Here is a 26,171-nt window from a genome sequence, read left to right as displayed (position 1 = left end):
ACAACGCACCTGTATCCGTCGTTCTTGAGAGCGCATGACGAGAATCTCTCGCTCTTGCGCACTGCCACTATGCGAGGAAAACACGAAACGAATTATCATTTTTACTGCTATGTCTACTATCCGTATATATGTATATATGTACATATCCACAAAGTTCGACGATAAATCCCGATCCTCATTGAATTTATACGCTCAAAACGAACCGATAAAATTACACGAAACACGAATATTCTATATTTTATATAAAAATATCTTTCTTTCTTTTTCAAATTCAAGAATATAAAAATTATTTTTTATAGTTGAAAAGAAAATTGTGTATGTTTATATGTAACATAAAGTAAATAATGTGTGTGTGTGTGTGTGTGTGTGTGTGTGTGTATGTCTATGTGTGTATATATATAATATACTTGGTATGTATGTATGTCTGTATGTGTCTCATAAATTTATATGGCTCTGTCCACTTATTATCCTATTATCTTTTTGTTTTCTATTTTCTTTCCTCTTGTAATTTTACTATATAAATTATTATCACACTTTTAAAAAAAGCAAATATTTGAAAGAAAAAAAAGAGAAAAGATAGATGATAACCCCGGCAATATACGATACAAGAGTAATTGTAATAATCTTGATGCGTTTTCTTATCGCACTGAAGTATTATTAATGCGTTGCAACATTGATATAATCAGTAAGCATATGTATGTATGTATGTATGTATGTATGTATGTATGTATGTATGCATGTACGTATGTATGCATGTATGTATATGCATGCATGTCTATTTATGTACGAGTATCTCAACTCTTTGTAACGAAGCTTTGAACTCAGTAGTATGAAATGAAAAAAAAAAATAAAGAAAAGAAAACATGAAAAGAAAAAAAATATGGCACAATTTTTTTTTTTTATTTCAACGAAAAGAAATAAAAATCTTGATTAAAAAATGAAAAAACACAATCGATGTATTAAAGATATTTAATAAAAGGGTTTACGTAGAATGAATTTTATTTCTTTTAAACGTAGATTTTTTATTAGATAAGAGAGAAGCCGGATTGTGCTGTTGCTTCCTCAAAATTAACAACCAAACAAATCCTCGATGCGACCTACGATTAAAAGACCTCGTTTACTCTCTTACTCATGCCGCATATGTGTGTGGGTGTGGGTATGTAAGTGTATTTTCCTTATTTTGTTCTTATTATTCTTGGTCTTTTAACTTGCTAACTTTAAAACTACGGATCGAGGTGTCATCGATCGACGCGATCGATCGAAATTGATCTTATCATGTACACCTTCATACATTCGTAATGTGATTATTTTTGTCTTCATAATAAAATATTTCTTTATATACGTTTCCTAGATACGCCTTCTCGAAGCTACGGATGCGCGAACTGGCGCAATCATATAACGCATAAACATACGCACTTTTTAAAACATCTTTCTTTCTAACACAATCAGACGAGAAAGTTTTCCAAGTAACTTTACGATAACTTTACAATTAAATGCACGCGTTAAACTCCTTAACGATTACTTTTTTTTCATTTAACAAATATTTTTAAATAAAAAAAAGCCGTCGATTACATCAATTTTGTCAAGAATGAAAAAAAAAAAATATATATATATATACATCGAAATGATTTCAAAGAAAAAAATTAATTAATTAATTCGTCAATTAATTAAACAATTAATTTTTCTTTTTTTTTCACAAATCGAAACAAAGTAACATAACGAAGATTTTTGAAATGTTATAATATATTAAAAAATTAACATAAAAATCATCGAGAACAATTCTATTCATTTTGAATAAATTTCGATTGTCCATGTATATGTGTATATACGTATGTATACATGTATGTATGTACATTCGCATAATTATCTTACTAGTGTTTTAAATTTATATCGAATTTTCTCTATGGTAGCAATTAATTGTATAGTTATCGTAATATATATACATATACATATATATATATATATATATATATATATATATGTATATATATATATATCTTTCTAGCTAAATATCACAAAACACACCGATCGACTCGTATCCGTAAACACAGTAAATGTTTCAAACTCGGATATTATGTATTAATATCGATACGATTCCAATACTACGTATTTATGTATTATACGTTCAAAAAACGGAATACCACACACGTTTAAGTGAAACTTCGAATTCTTTCTTTTTCCTTTTCTTTTAATTTTTTTATTTTTTTCTTCTTCAACTCTATCCGCGAAAAGTAGATATGAGATAATAATTCTAAATTGATACGAAGGCCACGTGAAACTATATACTCCGCGTAAGAAGATGATCTTGATCCTTCGGATAAAAGGGCACGCATACATTCATCCATTCATTCACTCACACGCTATGCAATCTAAGCTATCCATTTTTTCTTGTAGAATAGTTCACAATGCTCATCATCGAATCCACTGATTCATCATCACAGAAAAGCAGTATATATATACATATACCATTATTTACAAACGCTTCTTTAAATTACGAGTACACGCCATCCTGATGATACTGATGATAAGGATGATGTTGATGGGACGACGATGATGATAATGATGATGATGATGATAATGAAGATAGATATAAAGAGTGAAGAAAAAGAATAGAAAACAATTACGTGAATATTCAAGTATTATGTAAATCAGTTATTGATATACGTATGTACTTGAATGATAAATCTGTGAAGAAAAAAAAATGAAAGAGAAAGAAAGAGAGAGAGAGAGAGAGAAAAAAAAAGAGGTGCTGCATGGTGCATTGAAAAAATTCATGTAGCAATTAATGTACATATATATACATATATATATATATATATATATATATATATATAGCATATATAATATATATATACACATACACAAGATATATATATGTATACACACACACTGATAACTAAAAGGCGTTATCCCCGGATAACTTGTCAAATTACGTCACGGAACTACAAGCTCGTGCAACGTGTGTGAACGAAAAAGAAGGAAACTATAAACACTAGTAGACATCTAACAACGATCATGAAGGAATATGAATGGAACAAGGTCGAATATTGTGCCTCGTGAATTGATTCCTCGACACCAACGATTCGCCATTCTCCTCTATATACGTATTTGTATTTGTGTCTTATGTATTACGTATGTACGTGTGTGTGTATGTGTACACTATAAATCTGTGTATACACGTGTAAAGTAATGCAACGCAATGTTACAATAATGTAGGACAATATAAGATAATATAATTTATATAATGCAGTATGCTAATAATTAATATCCTGAGATTCGAAACTGCATATAGCTGTCGATGCTCGCGATACCAAACAACTTTTTTTCCTTTATCTTCGTTTAAGAAACGTTTAAACGAATCTTATCGTAATCTCCGACGAGCTGCACGAAATCGTACTACAGCCAAACTTTCTGTGTTCCTAGTTTGTACATATTTCTATTGTAATTATCTCTTATATGACTATAGTAAATCTTAAATCTTTGTTCTCCGCGGTCACACAACTATCGCCCTTTAAAGTGTACATCCAATCACGAGACAAAATTCTTTGGCCTTGGATTACGACTCTTAGAACATTATCGACGATAATGTTGATTTCATTTTTTTGTTCTTTTTATTTTCATTTTTTTCTTTTTTTTTCTCATGATCCTTCATCCTTCTCTTTCGTATGTAACAAGCAATATGTAAACGTCAAATCGATCGTTTTCTTTAAAAAAATTCGAAAGTCTATCATTCTCTCGGATATAATTGTAACGTGAATGTTAACGAGAACACGCTTTTTATGACCTCGAAACGACGGATCTAACTATATATTATCGGCTATAGATTGCTTTTTTATTTTTATTTTCTTTCTTTATTATTATTTTTTTTTTCTGTATGTTTGTTCGTTACGAGAGATAAACATGCAAATAACAATTTGAAGGTTTGAAAAAGTCGAATTTGTAAATTAGCCGTTTCAAACGTTCTTTTTTTCTTTTTTCTTTTTTTTTTTTTTTGTAATTTTTTTGTAATATCGATCGACCGACTTTGGACCTACAAGATACTTCGTTATTTCTTGTTCCTTTTCTCTCTCTCTCTCTCTCTCTATTTTCTACGAAGGAACCATAAAACGTTCGACTGGAATAATATTAATAGTAGCAGTAATAGTAGTAGTAGTAGTAGTAATAATAGTAGTAATAATAATAATAGTAATAATAATAATAATCAACGTGCAACGCGAAAGTTGATATATAATATGTATATAGATGGTACGCGTCGCCGTCAGAAAAATCTTCAAAATACATAGAAAGTATGTGTGTTTTTTTTATGTCTCTTTTTTTTTTCTTTACGCGTAAATTTACAATTCCTGAATCGGAAAGATAATTTTTCCATAAATTCCATTACCTCCATTCTCCGTTGTTTAATTTTTTTTTTATTTTCTTTTTGTTTTCAAGATCTTTCGTATCGTAAGAGTAATGTTATGAATCACGTCACAATTTAAACATTATTCGTTTCGGCGAAATCCTTGTTAGCTACCTCTTCCTTCAAGCCTGGCCTAAATTTTCGATAGAGGCCGACGAGCGGCGTTACCAAAAGCAACGCCCCACTTACGGCGATGAAGAAGCCGGCCAAGTAGAAGGAGAGATCATACGATCCGGTGATGTCATAGAGCCACCCTGAAAGAATGAAGAACGGATCGATAAGGTCGAAGCCTCCAGTCGCGAAATTTCAATCACAAGCTGGGTCATTAAAAATTACCTAACCCCAGTCGTCTTTTAATAAGGGTAAATAAGTAGAAGATTAAAAAGAGTCTAACGGGAAAAGGTGGATCGTTACGTCGAAAATGTTTCCTATCTGTGTAAACAAATTTGAAAGTTTATTACGATCCAATAATCGATCGTATCTAACCTTTTTGACCAACTCGCTTTGATACTGTAATACCTAAATTTGTACGTGAATTCATTTGGAACAAATAAATCGAACAAGTGGTGGAATTAGACAGGGACAAATTATCAATAATGGATATCTTACCAGCTAATGGTGGACCCATGAGATTTGCGACACCTTGAACAAGGAGTAAAAGTCCATATGCATTGGTAAATCTCTCGATTGTGATCAGCTCGACGAGAATGATGCTGGTAAGACTATAATTCGCCGAGATAAAGAGACCAAAGGCACCAGATATTGCGCAGAGCATATAATAATTGCTGACCACCATGGGTATCATAGCCGTGACCGCGCCACAAAGTGACATACACACGGCATAGACGATGGAAGCATTCGCCCAATCTCTATCACCAGCCCAACCTAAAATAATCTGAAAATAATGAAAAAGAAATACCGATTAGATGATTCTCGTTGTTCGATTTGAATAAAAAGGACAAAAAATTATTGTGATTACCTCGCCGCCCATATTGGTGATACCGATCACCGAAATCAAAATGGAAGCATCAGTTTCGCTGAAACCCATCTCAATGGCATTATCCGTGAGATAGACGTAAGGTACGTCGTACCAAGTATGTAAAAGGAAGTTACTGATGGCAAAGAGTAAGAATCGTGAATCGGCAAAGTGAGAAAAATCCAGCATGTCAACGATAAGATCCCAGAACTCCCAAAGGCCAGCGTACCAGACCAACTTCGTTTTAGCTATTGTGGTCATCGAATTCCTGTAAATATCTGGACAGCTAGAGGCTCTCAATCGATACCTGTTGATGTTGAGCATAGCTCCTCTATAAGTGAGACTGTGCCTGTGCATCCTGATGTCCTTGAGATAGGCTGTGGGCAGTCTTCGTGGATGTTCCATGGTACTTGAACGACGCAAAGGACTATCGGAGTTGATCTTTTTTAGCCACCAAAGATACGCGGCATCGGCCTGTTTTCCGATTTCTTGCTCATCACCTTTCGAGCTTTTGTCTTTGCGATCCTCGCCTTTAAGATCGGCTAATGGGCTGGGCGTTGGTACGAATCTAGCCGAAGGTATACTTATTTGATCGTGAAGAGCTCCGGAATCGCTGAAGCTCTTGGAGGATATCAAAAGATTCGGATAATTTTGTACCAAGACGTTGTAGACGTTCTTTCGAGTACTTAATAATTCCAGTACCTCGAGTGGAACCTTCTCGCCGTTTTTAACGAAAGTAGGCAAACTGACGAGGCTGGAGAAGAGTTTATCGTCGTCCCCTTCCTCTTGCAGACGAAGATTCTCGATGATCATCGCATTCGCCGAAGCAAAACTTCTTTTTGTGTCACCATGAGGCGTTTGAGTTGTCGTATTTGCCGAACTACTTGCGGAGAACGAATCAGCACTGGAGCTTTGCATTCTCGATCTCTTTTTCTCACGATTTTTTCTCCTCTCCTCAGTTTTTGCCTTTGTTATGGTGGTCGTCCACTCGAGGTCCCTCATCAAACAGCCACATACCGCTAAATTCAGAAACAGACCTGCTAGAATCAACATCGTTCCTCTCCAACCATATTCCGCAAGAAGATACTGAGTTACAGGGGCAAAGATGAAAGTACCAATGCCGCTGCCGCAGACAGACAATCCTGTGGCGAAAGATCTCTTCTTGTCAAAGTAGTAGGCGACGATGACGACTGCCGCAACGAAACATAAAGACAATCCGAAACCGGCAACGACTCCAAATGTAAAAATTAGAACCCCCATTGAATTTGCGTATGAACTCACGATAAATCCTGCGGTTGCTAATATACTACCAGCTATCGAGACTCTCCGACAACCGTACCTGTCCGTTAGAAAACTCGCTACTGGTCCAGACAACAGAGGCATTGCCATGAAAAGACTACCTATCCATGCTGTCTTTGATTTGCCTTCTCCAAAATAATTAAGAAACTCGACGTAAATGACACCGAATGAAAAAGTGATGCCATCCGCTATGAGATTAACCATAAAGGAAGCAGCGACCACGACCCAGCCCCAACCACCGTCCGGTGGTCTGGCTTCACAAAATTGATCGAGAGTCGAGTTGTCCTCGGAGCTACTGGTAGTCGAGGTAGAAATCGAAGGACTCGGATGTGGTCTCTCCTCTGACAAATTTTGCTGCTGTTCTTGCTGTTGCGATTGCTTTTTCGAATCCTTGTTAAATTGAACGTGATGTTGTTGCTTCTCTTCTCTCGGTGATTTACCATTAACGAGTCTTTCCGTACTCTTCTCTGTTGGTGAGTGACCCTTCGACGAGAGAGGGATCCTGGTTGGTGATCCAAAAAGCGAATTTCTCTCGTTGAAAACATTCTTCAACTTTTGTGGACTAGACGAGTCATCTTTATAAAGACTTCCTGGTCTCTTTGGTGAATTATTCATACTTTCTATCAACTCTTGTTTCGCTTCTTGACGTATTCTCGATCCAGGCTCTAACCACTGATCGCTATATTTCTCTACAAGTCTTTTTTCTTCGCTGTTATCCTTATACCTATTTAAAGCTTTGGAAGTGTCCTCCAAGAGAACCTCCACCGTTTCCTGTCCTCCGCTATTTTCTCGTGTCTCTTCCAGACGCATTTCGAACGGTGTCTTATCGGTAACTTCAATAACAATCTTTCGATCGTTCGAATCCAATACTCCATTCCCCCCCAATGAACCAGACTCCTTCGGAAAACCATCATTTCTCTCGCCCGTCGATCCATTTCGCTCGTTCTTTCGACTATTTCTCTTGCCCTTGAACTTGGTCCAGTCGGCCATATTGGCGAACACCGTTCGACGAAAGAAATATTCCTCGTTCAAACGCAATTTATCTGACTTTGTGTCGAATGACATCAAAGCCCACCTTCGATGTTTCTTCTTGCAATTTCCCTTCTTATAATCTTCTCGAAACGAGAATGTAAAGAAAATGAAAAGAGAAAAGAAGAAGAGAATATGATTCTTTTTCCTCAATGAGATTTAATCGTTTTAAATTTTGTAGAAAACTTCACGCGAACTTTCAATTCAAAACCGATTTAGTTTCGTCCTTGATTTAAACAATGGTAAACACGGCCACTCGTACAACTGCCTGGTAAACTGACGACGTAACGGCAACAGCAACGCGGACGCGAACGCGGCGTAATATGAGAATATGATGTCTGGACGCAATTGGCCCGTACCCACACCGCCACCATCGCAAACTCGATCAAAAATTCGGCAAGTCCTTCTTGATGGGCCCTGTTTATGCTGATGCTTTTGTTTCTGCTGCTTGATCAGGACCACCTCCTCCTCCTCCACTAAACGATCGTCAACCCAGGCACCCATGCGGCGAACGATACTGATTCGGCTCTAACGGTGTATTCTGCAAAAAGAAAAACATCGGTTATCTTCTGATCCAGATATGTTTCTATCTATTTCGTTAGAAAAATATGCTGGTCTTGTGACCTAGATGATTTCAACATTACAAATGAAACTCTAATATTTGATATTTTGCAATTTTTGTTAGATACAGAAAGAGAGAGAGAGAGAGGGAGAGGGAGAGGAAGAGAGAGAAAACTATTACATTATATGCGTAAATTTAAACGAGAAATAATGATTTTTAAAACGTCCTATTGCTACAGTGATAGGAGTAATCTCTAGAAAAAAATTATTGTTCATAAATTTGATATCGAACGTTCAATACGTTCAATTACTCCGATCTAAATTCTTAACGAAGTATTAAGTGAATTATAACATAAGCTCCATTCAATAGGTTTCGTGTGAAATTGAATATTTCATTCGCAATTGATATCGAATGTGACAAATATATTTGATTAAGAATTCTTCTGATATCACTCGTGTTCCCGAGATTTAACTCGGCGAGATACGCCTAGTAGAGACGAGATCCGCTTCTGACATTTCGTAACCGGCCGATGTAGCTGGCTCGAGTTAGAGTCGGCGATTATAAATGAAGTTCATTGTGTATGAGTTGCTATCAATTTAAGGATTTAACGTTGGCCACAGTGGTCACGTGGTTTTCTCTTGAGATACACTACGACCATATCTTCCTCCCCTACTGCGTTTCGTCTTCTTTTTCTACTTCTTCTTCCTCTTCTTCTTCTTCTTCTTTTCCCATCATCTTGTTCCTTCTTCCTTCCGTATTCATGATTATCTCTTACGAAATCATCTTCCTATTTTCTATTTTTTGGAAATAAATTTAAATTAAAAAGAAAAGTAAAAAATAGAAAGATATCTATATATTTTTGAACAATCTAAATCACTTTTATTTAATATAATTTGCAAAACAAAATTGATTGGTTTTTATTTGTTTCTTAATGCAAATACCTTCTCCATAATAATTAAATAATGAAAAATTCAATAAGAAATTTCAATAATCCCGATGAAAAACAATTCGAAATGTTAGATGCTCACAGACTTTAACGACACGATATTTTCCACGATTTTGAAAGTTAGCCAAGAAAACATATTAGAAGACGATGCTTCGATACGCTTACGGTCTAAATCTGATCTCCGCAAAAGCTTTCGTGTCTTTCCTTGAATGTAGCTTTTGATAACAATTAATTGCACGTGTGAATGTAAACATAAATACACACACTTATACACACACCCATATAAAAAGAGAAAAACGATGCAATGTTATATTTTAAGGTCACCTAGTAAAGTCGAGCCAATATTTAACGGGAATCAACGTACATTTATATCAAAGATATAATAGTTGTCTTTGCCCACCTGCGCCAATCTTCCGAGTTTATTTACGTACTCTTCCTAGTATTCGTGTATTTAAAACCCATCCGAATATCCCTGAATATTACCCGAGAATGTTTTTGGCCAAGTCAAAATGTCAAAGGTTGTGTGAAAAAAAAAAGGTAGAAGCATTGACATTCTAGAAAAATAAAAATTCTAATCTTTTAACAAAAAAATATCAAATAAACATTAATCAATATTGAAAAAACTAAAGAAATTGCATTATCATAAACGTCTTTCTACGAAATTTAATAAAAAACTAAATTATTGCACGCATTAATTTTGCAACCACATACATATATTGAAAAATTAAAGATCAGACAAATTACATCTACTTAAAAAGATATCTATATAAAAAAGATTGCAATTATTTTTTAAATAAATTTAAATTTTGAGAAATTTTGTTCTCCGCTATTCGTTTCACGTCAACTTCTCGTTTCTCAGTACAAGCACGCTCTATCTCTCTTCTAGCCACTCGTCGCATTTTAATTGATATCTCGTCATTTTTAATGACATCTGTCCCTTCTCACAATAGAGTTATTAATCCTCTACAAGCTAATTTTTTTTTTCTAGTTCCAGATGAAAAAATATTTCAAGCAGAAGTTACTTGTTTCTTTCACGTAGGATATGTTGGGAATATGTTATAAAAAAATGTAAGTCCCTATTAAAGAAAAAAAAAAAAAAAAACGTAATGGACTTTGAAATAATGATCTTAAAATTCTTCACTTAAAGAGAAACAATAAATGCCATAATATCTCCCCCTTGATATCAAATAACTCTTATTTGAACAATATTTCTCAAAAATGCCTTGTTGTCGAGATAAACATTTGCATCGATACATTTTGAACATACAGTATATATTATTAATACATTATATTAATTATAACTTAGAATTAAAAAAAAAAAACATTAAAAATTTTATGTATGAACTAATAAATAATTTCATTATGATAAAATGAAATTAGATTGAATACATATATTATGATACTACACTTAAGTATGTGACTTCAAAGTTACATGGTATTATAAAGGGTTAAATATAATAAAATACAAAATCCTTCAACCTAGTTGAATGACGTTGCCGGAAACGTGCCCAGGTGTCATAATCCTTATTAATAATCACAACGCTTAATTCTCGAAAAAGGGTGGGCCGCTTCATTAAAACGGACAACCGGTGACCTACTTTCTTTCGGCTAATATAAAACAATGTTCGAGGATGCGAAGCTTTGTTATCGTGTCTAACGTAGATAAATTAAGTGGATTCTTTAGAGGAGTGTTGAAATGCTATATAAAATATACAAAGAAAAAAGAAAAAACAAAAAGAAGAAAGAAAAAAGAATGATTAAATAATGAAAATAATGATAAAACCGAATAAATAAATAAATATTTGAATTATTGTAAAATATTAGATATAAAGATATAAAATCTAAATAAATAAATAAATTGAATCGTTCACTATTTGAAATTAAATTAATTTCCTTTTTCTTTTTCTGTATCATTTACAATTCCAATTTTATCTTCTTTTAATGCAACACGATTATCAGCTTTTTTATTAACTTACGCAAGGATATTGTCATCGAAGGCCAGAAAATTCGTACAATAATTGAACGTTTGATTGTTTGAGAAGACAACGTGTCGACGTCTCAACAACGTACGATAAAATGAAAATAAAGAAGAGAACTGAGACGGAGAAGGCAATGAGACAAGAGTAGACACACAAAAGGCCTTGGGCTATAGGGAGTCGACGCAATCGGTAGATCATGAACACTATTGTGATCACTTTCACGGTATCGACGCCTTTGAACGAGGTTGTGGTGTACGAACATTTATCGAGAGAACTTCTAAAGATAACACAACAATGTTGTCCCTCCTACGAGCAAAATCGAAAAAGTTAAAGGAAATAGATTCTCGATATTGTCGACGTTCGATTTGTCGGTTAAAATTAGCGATAACAGAAAAGAATGACAAATCAATTTTTTCATTCCTGTCATATATATATATATATATATATATATATATATATATATATATATATATCCATTATTCTAGCGACAATATTTTTACCACGAAAAAGAAAAAAAATTACATTTTACAAAAATTCATAACGACGCGATAGTTCCCGATGTACGAGATCAAATTTTGATCATTATTTTCAGATGAATTCGATCGAACGATCGAATAACAAGACACATAACAAAGTATTCAATTGTAATTAAAATTGTGATCCCTGGTATAAACGAAAGAGCTTATCCTCGCGCTAACGATCATTTTTTTTTCTTCCTCTTTTTATACATAATCCGACAAAAAGAAATATGTTATATGTCGTTAAGAACGTTATATAAATATATAAAAAGATAGATATCGAACGACTGTAATCGAAATACTTAGGTAATACGTGCTCACTTAAATCGCCATCAAGAATAATCCACAAAACGACGTTTTGATAAGATAGACAATGAAATGTTGTTAAATGAAATTTCGTCCTTGAATCGCGAAAAGACGATAAGATTACCTCAGATGAATCCTTGACAAGCTCCAACTTACAAACATTAAAAGTTACGTGCTCCGTCGAACGCTCATTGCAATTTGAATTTCCACGAGTTTCACTTATCTCTTCCCTTCCCTTTCTACCACGCATCCTACTTCCCTCTTCTCCTCCTGTTCCTTCTCCGGCCCACCTCCCACTCTCACGCGAGAGAACCTGTAAATTCGTCGAACTTCGCGAAAGGTTCTCTTAAGATCATATCCTATTCGTTAAACGTAACGGAAATCCATGATTTCTTACTACTACGAATCAGGATAGCGAATACTAGAAACTTTGGACATTCTAAAGTTCCAATCAAAAACATTTCTATTCGTATGCTTCAAAGGGAACAAATCGTTCATTAGATTTTATCCATCCAAAAGACAAATTAATAATAAATACTATTCTATTATACTTTTATATTACTATACTAATTTCTTATTATTTTGCAAGCATGATCTTTAAAAAAAAAAAAAACACATACATACATACATATTACATAATACCTACGTGTAAAAATTGGATAGGAACGAATATTTTTAGGAAATAATTATTATTTAATATGCATTGTTTGCCGGCTATTGTATGGAAAAAGTAATACGTTCTACGCTGGTTATATTCGTAATTGAATTAAAATCCTTATTCAAATATTAACAATTCGTGACCAATCAACAATGTGTTTACTAAAATGAATGAACACTCTGCCTAAAATAAAATTAAAAACAAGAAAGAAAAAAAAGTATAACGAAAAAATAAAGAAAACAGATGAAAATCATTCGTGTAGAATCGAATAGTAAGTTGGACTTAAAGATTGGCGCGCAACGTTTAAAGAAAGAAAGCACGTGGCTCCTTAGAACTGACAGCTCGGCCGTTATCGGAAAGTTGGATAACGTTTGACCGAGAAACTATGGACCTTCGTTATCTCAAAAGAAAAAAAAAAATAACGAATGATCCACGGTTTACCACGTGTTTCGACACACCAATGATCATTCGTTTATCCATCCATAATGAAACATATTCTTGACACCTAAGTGATATCGCTTTTATCACTTGCTTCGCCAACCATTGTCGTGCTTTATTTACCAAATTCAAAACTCTGTACGTGCTTATTCTTTATTAATTTCAACAATGAAATTGAAACAACGTTTGCTTTCTCTCTCTCTCTCTCTCTCTCTCTCTCTCTCTCTCTCTCTCTCTTTCTCTCTCGCTCTCTCGCTCTCTTTGTTTATTTTTTGAACGTGATCGATCTCGTTGTATTATTAACAGAACGTGACCATTCTCATTTTATTATTAACGGAATTAATTATGCAAATTTTTGTAACTTTCTCATATAAAAAGAAAAAAAAATCTCAGTAATTCCTTTTCATCATATTTCCATTACATTTCTTAACAATGATGTTTTACTAATACCTTAATTAGTTTCATTAATTAAAAATTCACATTATCGTATCTATGAAAAACAAAATTCTCTATAGTACGTGTATATATATATATATATATATATATATATATATATATATATGTATGTATGTATGTATTTAACAACGTCTTTGCTGTATCTTTCTAATGAAGTAAAGAGTTTAAGGGTCAAGAAAGCAAATCCCTTACAATTGGATTTCTTCAGGTAAAATGGCAACGTGAAACCATACTAAACGAAGTGTTGTTCCAGATTATGACGCTTTTCTTTTCATTTTATTTACGTTGATATAGCTTTCAGACAAAATATGCATACATACATACATACATATATATATATATATATATATATACACACAAAATAATAGATATCAATGAATAATATTAATAATATTAAACATATATATGTACATATATCAACCTGATATTTGATTAATATCGAATAATAAAAAAAAAGAAAATCTCTTAATCGTCTAGAAATAAATCGTCTAATTACTTTTGATAAGTAAGATAATGAATCGACAGCCGTTTTAATTCGTTATCACTTACGAGTATTTATTTTCGTGTCTTCGTCATCGTTCCGGGGCAACGATCTGTCGAACGATTTTTATACGAAAATTCAATAGAAATATATATAAAAAAAAAAAAAAAGAGAGAAAGAAAATAAAATAAAAAGGACGTACCATAACGAGAAAATACGTCATTGAAGTTGATTCCAAAAAAGTTCGATCGGCAGAGAAGAGTGAAAGTGATCTCTCAACAATTTTTTCTTTCCAACGTCCTTTTTCCTTTGAATTGCAACTTCGAATTAATCCGAATACGATCGACCGACAGAATCGAAAGTTTCATGAGCAATGTCACACTCGTCTGGAAGACATGAAAACTACGTACAATCCGTTCTGTAACGTTATCGTTAAACAAAAGTTCGTTTACACGATATCCGTGTGTATATATGTGTATATATATATATATATTAAACACACACACAGAGATATATGTGTACGTATGATATGTGTGTGTATTTTTTGTCGTTCTTGAAATTCTTGAGATTAACACAATCAAAGGACAACACGTCCTTTCTATCAAAACTATCGCAATATCTCGTTTCTATTTACGTTCTATCAATCGAACGAATCTTAGGCGGATCTTCGAACTTTTCACATTCAACAGCAGCATCACGCGTGGTTCTTCTTATCACTCAACTCGTAAAAAGATTAGATTTCCACAAATGAAGTTGTTTCTCTTTTTCTTTCTCTGTCTCTTTCTCTCTTTTGTCCCGCTCTGTAAAATATAATCGAATTCTCTGTTTTCTTGTTTTTTTCTAGTTTATTCTTATTTATATCTCTTAACGACCACGTGAGTCTCACGTTCCATGGTCTTATCTCCGATCTTTCTATCCCTACGTTTCTCTCTCTTTCTCTCTCTTTCGTAGGGTCTCGAAAAACAGAACAAGTATGACGTGTTTCTCGCGATGTCACGTGACAGATATAGAATTTACGCGGGAACTTTCTAAACACACAAACTACTTTTTTTTATTCTCTCTCCCCCCTCTCTAAAATCAAACACGATTTCAAATTTCGTGTCTCGAATTTCTGAATATTATATATGGTTTTTCCTTTCTTTCTTTTTTCTTTTTGCCGAAATTACTTCAAATACGAATTAATGCTCCCTCGAGCGCGAGAAAGCGAGCACGCGCTGAGATGGCCGGGTTAATACTGATAGCTGCCATCTAAGCGCACACTCTCCTCGACTCTCTTGTATATGTATGTGAGTTTCTTCTTCTTTTTCCTCCTCCTCCTCTCCCCCTCCTCTTCCTCCTCCTCCTTCTTCTTCTTCTTCTCCTCTTCCTTCTTCTTTCTCCCTTCTCCTTCTTCTTCTTCGTCTTTATCTTCATCTTCTTCTTCTTCTTCTTCTTCTTCTTCTTCTTCTGTTTCTTCTTCTTCTACTTCTTTTTCTTCTTCTTCTTCGTCTTCCCTTCTTCTTTTCTCATGCAAACTAACTTGTATTTAAAACAAGTGTGCGCGCTTTTCTTTATGATTCGAATAATCTCGATAAGACTCTAATCGCGACTATATGATATTACATACATCGTACTAATCGTTATTATATATCGTGTCATCCTATCATCACCTACACGATTAATTTTCGTGGAAAAACAGGAAGCTATTAATTTAGTAGATACTAGAATCGTATAACTAACTGTATTTGTTTATTTTTTTTTATATATATATTTGTTAAATTTAATCTAAAAAGATTATTGGATTAAAAAAGATTTTGGTGAATAAATCAAAATTAGATTAACTTTCGATACGTGAAGATAAATATTTGCACCTACATATGTATGTAAACGCAGCGCGCTTGTGTGTGTGTGTGTGTGTGTGTGTGTGTGTGTGTGTGTGTGTGTGTGTATGTGTCTTGGATTAATCACTAAACAAATCTTTTCAAATACCTAAGATATATATTTTGCAATGAGATAGATAAATTTCAAACTTCCTTGTTCTTTTTACAAACCTCATTTTATAGTACAGTCATCTGAAGGTGAAAATATTCACATCATTCAAAACTCGTCTTATGTCTAATAAACTGTGAACTTTGCCTCTTAATGATGCTAATAACCCATACAAGCGGTTGACGCAACAATAAATAAAAAACAAATAAAACAGAACATATTGTAGTAATAAAAATATGTCGATTTATTTAAAAAAATATTCATATTCTCGAAAAGAAAAATTTGTGTTAATCGTAATATTGCTTATTATTGATAAAATAATTTTTCTCCTTCATATTTTTAAGTATCTTCAAAAGCAACAAAAAATATTTTTGGTACGATTCAGTAGAATTATGATTAAAATGAGAACGATTTATCTTAACAAAAATAGATATTTAAAGCGCGATAAGCCATTTTATTCGCCACAAAATTAATTCTTAGCTCGTACTAAATATACGTTATATTTACAATTAATACACAGTGTTTCACGTTATATAACTTGTTTTTTTTTTTTTTTAACACAAGAAAATCGAGTTATGAAGAGTTAAAAATCTGTAACTTCTGTACGTACGAACGTACTTATATAAATGCCACACATTGCTCTCGATTATCGCAATCTTGCACTTATTTCTATTTTGAAACTAATTCCACGAAGGATATTATTCTACTGAACGACAACGAGTTTTAATATCACCGAGGAAATGATTTCTAATTATATACATTTTTTGTAATAAGGAGCAGACTCTGTGGGATAGTCTTCGTGAGCTCATTAAATTAAATATTCTTGTGGCTAGCTAATATTGTTATCGTATAAGATAAACAGGAGAATGACTCTTAACACGGTGGAATTTATCTCCCCGTGACTTGTTTCACTCGTTATTCCAAACATCATCTTGAACTAACCAAACCATCTCACAATATTCGACTCTACCGCCCTTTGCATAATAATTTTTTCAATTCACACTATTATTTTCAATGTAACAAAGTTATAAACTATACAAATATTTGTAAAAAAAAAAAAGAATTCTCTATAAAATTCAATGAAAAAAATAAAACTAATCTATGAAATTTACTTTTTATATTTTCTTATCAAACTAAATACAAACGAAAATCTCTAATTCGAAGAATCGAAAGACGTAAGAATATTACGAAAAAAAAATATAATATCGCGTCGATGTAATGTTTGATCGATTAAAAATAAGAAATCTTCTGAGAAATTCACTTATAAGTAAGAGAGATAAAGAAAGAGAGAAAGAGAGAGAGAGAGAGAGAAAGAAATTGTTTACGTCTTTCGATCATTGCCCGATTGTAAGTCACGCTGCGTAATAACTTCTACCATAAAAGCATCATTTTTCTCTCTTTCTCTCTCTCTCTCTCTCTCGCTCTCTTTCTCCATTTATTCAACTCGTCGAAAGCAATTTTAACAAAAAGACTAATCAGCTGTCTTCGAATAATTAACAATGATTATTATATTATCTGACACCGATGTATTCTTATCGCAAAAAGATATCGAATATACAAACGCAATAAAGATGCACGAATGAAATTTCTTTTTTGTGAATATCAACGACATGTGTATATACATAAATCAAATATGATGATCACCGGATCGACGATTTTAAACGGAATAGAGAATAAGCCGCTATTCTTCATTGAATTTATCGTATCTCTGGAAATGATATCCAACGCGACTCGTGAAATTAATATGACATATTTATACGTGTTCTCTCTCCAATATTACGTAACGTATTACTATTTCGTAGATTACATAGGACACGTATTTGCCGATGTCTATTTCAGTGACTATTTTGTGAAAAAAATTCAAAAGGACAAGACGAGAAAATTGACACTTTTTCAAAAGAGATGGATTATATATACATATGTATGTATGCATGATGTGCGTATATATGCATCTATATGTACATGTACATATATATGTGTGTATATATATATATATATATATATATATATATATATATATATATATTTATCGTTTTTTTTCTTCATCAGAAGGTTTCTAACCCACGATAAAGATTCTACATACGTATTACCCACGGTTGACACGGAAGAGAGACTACATGTTCTAACACACGCATACCTACGTATGAATACATGCAAACATCTTCACGTACGATATCGATTTGCAAACGTATAGAACTCTGGTAGCGAATGACGTAGTTACTAAAAAATATATATGTCGGAGAACATACAAAGGGTAAGAGATAGAGGGGAGATATATAGACATTCACATATTCACTCACTCTCTCAATCTCTCTCTTTTTCTCTCTCTGATACATAAAGAGAGTTGATGGCATCTTCTATCATGATAAAAGTAATTAATTCACCCATTTCCGATTTGAAATGATCTTACCAATATTTCAACGCTAATACACGCACACGTATATATCTCGGTATAATCTCTATAATAATTTAAACATTTAAATAAAGGCAAAAAAATCTTTCTCGTGCATGATTCTATATTAAACATGACAATTTTATCACGATTCTCCGTGAAACGAGCTCGGTAAAATTTGATTTCTAGGGCCTCTAGGGGAGCAATACTTTTCACTCGTGCGACTTCTCATGAAAGTGTCGGGTCATCGACTTCGCTTTTCACGCTTTTCAACGTCTCTAGTTCTCTACTTTGACGATGAAAACGTTTCCCGTAGACTTTATGAAGATCGTACGGTGATATTCGTACAAAGAAGAAAGAGCCTAAAGATTCGAAGAGCTCGAAACTGTTAGAAAAGAGAAGCAAAAGAGAGAGAGAGAGAGAATGTATATGTGTGTGTTTCGAATTAAAAAGAAACGATTATATACGAGTAGGGGAAAAACGTGGAGAGAAAAATGCAAAAACAAAAAAAAATATTCGGTCTTCTTCCGGTCTTTGTTCTTTCTCGCGAAGATGGATAAAAATATGGTTCCGTGGTACGGGAAACAGAAATTGGTCTGATAAATGGTTAAAAGGATAATAAGATAACTCTTATGTTAGTGGCATGCACTACCGGTCGTCCGAATGAGTCAGTTAATTTGTGTCTAATGTACTTACTCTTCGCAACTTTGTATTTCGCGCATCGACTTCAATCATTTTCGATCGAATTATATTTTAATTAATATATCAAAATAAATGTTTAATATAAATAAAATACAAAACCTATTACAGGAGGAAAGAATTCGAAATAAACAGTTTTGTCCAAAACAAAAATGTATTCACTCCTTAATTCGAATTTACCGCTCTTTTCATTGCCGGAAAATAGGGTTATTTATAAACGGCGACGTGGAAGAAATTGAAAAGGCGCTAATTCCTTTTTGTTTACTTTTTCTTTCTCTTTTTTCCTCTTTCTTTTTTTAATTTACCTCGACGTTGAAAATTTCACGTCCCGTTGCTTCGGCAAAACTCGCGAAGGAAAGAGAAAACTGGTAGAAAATAAACGCTTCGCTTATTCGCAATAACTTTGATTCTCGATAATAAGAAAAGATATTTTTGTTTTATTTTCTTTTTTCTCTCTTTTTATACGATGCTCGATTTTCTTAGAGTTTTCCCGAAAATACGCTTTTAATAATCGTTCCTATCATTACTATAATTATCACTAAGATTAATCTCAAAAATAATATTTTATAAGTTACAGACAAATGATATCAACATGTATTTAATATGATAAGAATGTTGTTTTTCCTTGAAATTAATAAATACTATTGATAAATAAAAAATGTTGAAGATAAAAAAAATTATTTTCTCTTCTTTTTTTTTATATTTTTCTCTAATTTTTCTTGTAAGATTAGGAGTTATATTTCGTATAATTTTGCCTTCCTATCAACCTTGGCTTTGCTCGCTTATCGAATGCATTGCATGCATCCACTTAGGTAGGTATAATTTCTTCACAGTCTCTTATAGATACGACAGGTGGTTAGATCTCGCTTGAAGATCGATGTTATTCCAAGAAATAATTAAAGAAGGGAGTTAATATGGATGGATATAATCCCAGTGATTTTTTTCGTCATATCTTTCCGCGAAATAAATCATTTGACGTAATGTTTAATTAATTTCCATTAATTGTAGCTTTGGACGTTCGACTCACCTGTTATTGTGATTTTCCGTCGATTAACCAACGTTCAAGAATTTAGCCAAGGACTTTGCCACGTATTTTCGGTATATACCTAATTCTCTTTTTGCACGATTTTTTCTGAAACCAATCTACCGTATAAATTAGTACACTCCGTTACGAGGAGGATGATATAATAAAAACAAATAAAAGTAAAAAAAGAGATTTAAAAAATGGAAAAAAATAAGAAAAACGAAAAAGAAATGAAAAAAAAAAATAGGAAGAAAGAACATTCGAACTTTTTCTCCTGATATCCTTTGAAATACAGATCGATGCTAATCGTTTTATGTAATTCAATAGTGCAGATACGTGCGCGTATCTACCAATCATTAAAAGATCGTAAAAAGCGATAAAAAAATATTATTAACGATATATGTTTAATATATACACATCTATTCATCTACTTCTTAATCAATTTCGATAAGATTCGGAATTCAAATATTGAGGCCATCGGCTCTTGTTGTGGTAACAACTATACCTCGGGTATATTTTTGGTAGACTCGAACTAAATTTACTAACACGATCACTGTCATTCGAACCTTTCTACGCCGCCATTTGGATTTTGACTTTGTCCACGTATAAATCATACAAATAGTAATAATTAGTTTCTTTGGAACTTTCATAAATTCTCAATATAACTACATCGCTAAAAGAATCGAAAATTATAATGATTTATACAGTTCGCAATCTTTTTGAATTACTGTTGAAACTTATCGAACAAAAATGAACTCTTTACGATCATAAGACGAATCTTACCTTGAGTCGAGTTATGCCCGAAACGCGTGATCTTTTATTTTACAGACTTAACAATGTAATGTCAAAAACAAAAGAAGCAGAAACAAATGATGGATTGCGTAAAAGTTGCGTCAATTCCATTCATAATAGTTCCATTATGATAAAAATAAATTATAGGTTTCACAGGGTATAATTTTTGACTGTATGCAACGCGTCATTCGTTTCAAATTAATTTTCGCCAATAGGATCGTCATATTAAAAGAGATTAAGAATGTCCAAGGTTAAAAAGAATAAAAAGTGAAGGAAGAGAACTTGATACTACATTGGAGATCTTTAAAAAATCTCTCTCTCTCTCTCTCTCTCTCTCTCTCTCTCTCTCTCTCTCTCTCTCTCTCTCTCTCTCTCTCTCTCTTTTAATGATTGGAAAAAAAACGCAAAGCTACCTCGAGAAAACTGCATTGCGGACTACTGCACCGATTGCATTATGTCATCTCTTCAAGAAATCTCAATTCTCAAAGAATTCAATTTTTTCGCGCCCATGATTATACCAAACGAACTTTGATCTTGATAGTTATCGAATTATAATGAATGTTACGATAATACATATAAATATATTCATACGCTTACCTAATCTCTTTTTACGATCCTAATCATCACGTAATTGAAGATTACATTCGAGAAAATAGGTTAACGTCTTTTATCGAACCACGGGAAAATACTTGAAAAATTGTTACAATTAAAATCTCTGATAATATATGACATTTGATTCGGAAATTATCAACTTGATAAATAATATCAGATTCAGTTCTTATTCGTTATTAGTATAAATGTATAATATATATTAGTTATTTTTTTCTGATATAAACAATATGTATGCGCATATACAATTATATATTGATACGTATATATACATAAATGTGTATGTTGAGTAATAAGTAACTTACGTAACTTTTTTAGACATTCCTAAGTCGTTCTAATTTGTTTTTTTTTTTTTTTTCATTTTTATGTCAACGCAAAATTATTCTACGAAATTATGTACACGCTATTCATAATCAATCATTATTAATAAGAAGTCATTAAATAATCTATTTTCCTCGGAAAAAAAGAAAAAAAAGACATTGAATTATTTATGATCGTTATTACCAGCAATTCTTTGAAATCTGCTTAGGTTTTCTATTTTATAAAAATCTAATGGCAATAACTATATACATCAAATTGGAATATATTCAACCTCGAACGCGAAAATAACGCCTTATCGGCCATTCTTGTCGGACGATATATGTATGTGTATATATATATATATGTATATGTATATATATATATATATACACATATATGATATATACATATATGATATATATATATATATATATATATATATATATATATATATATATAGTCTTCTACGATTAATATGTATCCTAGCGACGTAATCGGATTCGTGATAAGAAAAACCAATGAACGACCGATATTCTTCTCGTTTGCATACATCCGATGAAATCTCTAATTTTAAAATTAAGGTCGAACGAAGAAATACGATTATACAAGTGGAGGATGAAAAAAAAAAAGGAAAAAGAAAGAAAAGGAAGTCAAGAAAAATTCTTAACAATAAATAATCTTCGTTGGTTGTTCCGAAAGCTTCTTTTAGAAAAACTCGAAGCAATATTTTCGGTAGAGGAATATTCAACAGGATTCTCACATTTGTATTCATCCTACATAGTTTCCACGGGTCGCGATCGATGAGAATAAAAACGCTGCAAGCTCTCTTTTCTTTTGCGTGAACGACGATATTATTACGTCTACGATCTCGTGAGTTTTTTACTCTCAACTAATCGTATATTTATTCTAATTATTAATTAATTTTTAATAAGACCATAACGAAAAGACTTTTGTTGCATTGATTAAAATAGTAACAGATCGTCGATCAAAAATGTATTGTATAATACAATATCCGATCATAATGATATAAGTAATACGAATAATGATCGCTATAAACTGATACAATATAAACAATTAAGTGTTACTCGATCGACGTATTCATCTATATTCACGTGACCAATTCACGTGATTTATCGTGCCGATATAATACATATAACAACTCTGCGACTCCTTGTTCAATGATCAATTTTTCAATACAAGAAAGTCTTATAAATTGTTGTTGTATGTAAAGAATTTCTTTTTGTTTAAAAAATAATGCTATTATCTTTTTATACATTTTTTTTAACTAGATAAAAAAAAAATGTAAAACTAAAATTTAAAAATTTAAGAAATAATAATTATTCTAACAATTGGAAATTAATATTTGAAACATTAGAAAAAAACAATGCTTCAAATTTCTTTCAGATCAAATATAACCTTTGTCTATTTTTGATTTTTCCAAATATGCGAATAATGGCTCTCAAAACTGTTAAATCTGGCCACCCTTGCGATATATATTCTCATTTTTCACATGTTATACACGTAGCGAATTCATAAGTCAAATTAATGAAGTCTGATCAGCTGATTTCGTTGCCATAACCGCAATGAACGCTATTGATCCATGGAAAGCTTCTCTTTCTTTCTCTCTCTACCTCTCTCTTTCCCTTCCCCTTTCATCTACTTTAATCGTTCGACTATTAAAGGCCGAACAAAGATAATGAAAACACGAATCGCTATAAATTTAAAATTCAAATTGATAATACTCGATCACAAAAAAATAAAACGAGAAACTATAAAAATGAGGGAAGTACCCTGACCGAACGAATAATCCGTATTTATTCGAAAGCCTGTTTGTAAAGCTTCATCGATTTTCTATCGAGTTTTCTAAATGATAAAAGTTTATAAAAAAAAAAAGCCTCTCTTATGTACGATTTTAAAACGATTAAGAATATTTAAAATTCACGAATAGAAAGATGATGTTCGTGAGACTACTTTTTATTCAATTTTTAATTCGATTGATCGAACGAACGAACAAAAAGCGCGCCTCGTGAGATCGGCCGATCTCGTTCGTTTTCGTTTTCTCGTTCCGTGTTCCGCGTTCCATCCTGCTGCATTTACTCTGGCACAGAACGCATCATCCATACACGCACCGGCAAGTACTTGTAAACAGAATTAGCAGTAGGCCAATCAGCTGATCGTGTCGACCGCAACGGCCGCTATTGATCCGCGAGAGGCTTCCCTCTTCGTCGAAGGAGAAAAGCTTTCCTTTCTACACGATCCGCATAGCTTCTTCCCTTTCTTCCTCGACCTTCTCCTCTTCTTCTTGCCTCTTTCTCTCTCTCTCTCTCTCTCTCTCTCTCTCTCTCTCTCTCTCTCTGCCTCCCCTTTTGTCGACAAAAAGCGTCGCTACGACGCGTGTATCTATGTGAAACCATAGGGAGAAAAAAAATAAAAAGAGCAAGAAAAAATAAGTGCTCTTATTATCCGAACATCCAAATACTCAAATTACTCGATATAACTCGAATCCGAGCTTCAATTCGAATATTTAAATAACAGGTTTCGAATCTTTTATCGTGCTGACTCAAATATGAAGATCTCTTTATTTGAATTCTGATTATATCCTTAACATATAAAAATGTCTAGGATACGTTATTTGTTTATATCATATTATTATATCATATATTTTTTAAATGAAACAGATTACGTCTTGAACAAGATTGTTTTTAAAAAATTATCGTAAATATCTTTACGACGAACTGGGAGGAAAATAGCGCCCCTGATAACATTGGCCTGGCAGGTGAAAAAGAGCTCTTGACGATTAAATGCTTTATGACAATACGTCATTGCGTAAAGTATTAGAAGAAACACAGCATTGTTAATTATGAAGAATGAATAATTTAGCCAAAGGTTGCGGTAAATAGATTCTAAAAATATACATCGTAAGATGATATTAATAACTCTCTCATCAATAGATGTCATAAAACATCTGGCTTCCTGATGTTGGTCGGTCATTAAGAGAATGCTTAATTCTTATCATCAATAATCGTTAATCGTCGATCTTGTGAGAAACAAAAAACGGTAAACATGTTTATCTGTTTCATCTTCTTTCCCATAAATGCATACATATCTGCATAAATATATAACAATCACACACGAATTTCTGCTTCGAATGTGTAATCTGTTTGTCCTTTACACCACTCACACACACACATACACACGTGTCCTTGGCCCTTACGGATACTCAATTGCAAGTCTGGGTATTCGGGTACGAATGTCGGATCATTTTGACCCACTTCTTACCCGTTACAATAATTTGCACTGTTGTAGATATCTTTTCCGAAGTATTCTCTCAATCCTCGCTACAGCTAAGTCCCATGCATCCATTGTTTATGTCAAAGAAGTAATAATATATCTATTACAATAAAACGATCGTTGCAACAGTTGGATTAGAATGACCCGGCATTCTTTGAGCGAGAGTTAAACAAATATCCGGATATTCAAATATTCAAGCAATAGAGACCTACTCTCGAGCAAGCATTCTCTCTCTCTCTCTCTCTCTCTCTCTCTCTCTCTCTCTCTCTCTCTCTCCCTCTCCATCCAACGACAAGTATTTTTAACCTCTACATTTCCGCAGAGTGCATACACCCGATACAAATGATGTATGTAAATACACGTGCACACAATCACAACATGCACTTATGCTACTCACTTACGCTATATATATACATATGCACGACACATACAACTTTTACTTACCCAAGGTCGTCTTTGGTGCTCCAAAGCGAATGCTAAAAAACTGCGACACACTGCATCGTACACGGGCGCGGGAACGAGGAGTTATGAACAGTGGAAAAAAAACGAAGAAATACAAAGGAGACACAAGCGAAAGAAGGCGACGACACCCGAAAATGAACGACGGACAAGAGGGTGAACTACAGACACCGATAAACAAAGGGTATGTTTTCGAGAAACGTAGCGATTGGTCCTCTCTTTTTTCTCTCTTTCTCTATCTGTCTATCTCTCTCTTTCTCTCTCCCTTTCTCTCTCTCCCTCTCTCGCCCTATCTATATATCTTACTGTCTTCAATAGACCAACGGACGAACGGACGGAAATAGACGAAGATGAACGAGCGGAAAAACGAAGACGTTTCTGAGAGACAAGAGATTGGAATGAACGAGAGGGTTAAAGAGAGGGAGGAAAATAACGCTTAAGAATACCGAAAGCGAAGGGAGAGAAAACGTGAGACGAGACGAAAGGCGTCGAGGCCACACCGAACGCGACGCTGATATGCGTTTTCTTCGCCGTTGCTCCCGTCTTCCCCTTCTCGCACGTTCTCCCTCTCTTCTTCTATCTCCTTCTAT

At 33.3% G+C, this 26,171-nt stretch overlaps 1 protein-coding gene across 4 annotated transcripts; it reads right to left on the bottom strand.

The window, feature by feature from the left end:
* Positions 1 to 3,960: 3,960 nt before the first annotated feature.
* LOC127062318 (uncharacterized) lies at positions 3,961 to 26,164 on the bottom strand. Of its 4 annotated transcripts, XM_050990300.1 has the most exons (5): positions 25,567 to 26,164; positions 20,134 to 20,249; positions 5,379 to 8,244; positions 5,009 to 5,294; positions 3,961 to 4,653 (listed from the first exon to the last, which is right to left on the bottom strand). In XM_050990300.1, the coding sequence occupies exons 3-5, from the start codon at positions 7,737 to 7,739 to the stop codon at positions 4,475 to 4,477; spliced, it is 2,826 nt and encodes a 941-aa protein (XP_050846257.1). In that variant the 5' UTR covers positions 7,740 to 8,244; positions 20,134 to 20,249; positions 25,567 to 26,164; the 3' UTR covers positions 3,961 to 4,474. The 4 variants fall into 4 exon arrangements, with proteins under 4 accessions (XP_050846257.1, XP_050846255.1, XP_050846256.1 ...); XM_050990298.1 differs by lacking the exon at positions 20,134 to 20,249; XM_050990299.1 differs by lacking the exons at positions 20,134 to 20,249; positions 25,567 to 26,164 and adding an exon at positions 14,250 to 15,299.
* Positions 26,165 to 26,171: the final 7 nt, after the last annotated feature.

This window comes from Vespula vulgaris, chromosome 3 (genome assembly GCF_905475345.1).
Source record: "Vespula vulgaris chromosome 3, iyVesVulg1.1, whole genome shotgun sequence".
Taxonomy (NCBI): Eukaryota; Metazoa; Arthropoda; class Insecta; order Hymenoptera; family Vespidae; genus Vespula; species Vespula vulgaris.
Note: the sequence above shows the minus strand (reverse complement) of the source record. Positions and strands in the feature narration are given on the sequence as shown.

Excerpts from the sequence above, each read along its gene's own strand:
- LOC127062318 (XM_050990300.1), bottom strand. The coding sequence starts at position 7,739 with ATGTCATTCGACACAAAGTCAGATAAATTGCGTTTGAACGAGGAATAT. Across the intron at positions 5,295-5,378 it reads TCACCAATATGGGCGGCGAG|ATTATTTTAGGTTGGGCTGG; the intron begins GTAATCACAATA and ends CATTATTTTCAG. Across the intron at positions 4,654-5,008 it reads CATGGGTCCACCATTAGCTG|GGTGGCTCTATGACATCACC; the intron begins GTAAGATATCCA and ends TCATTCTTTCAG.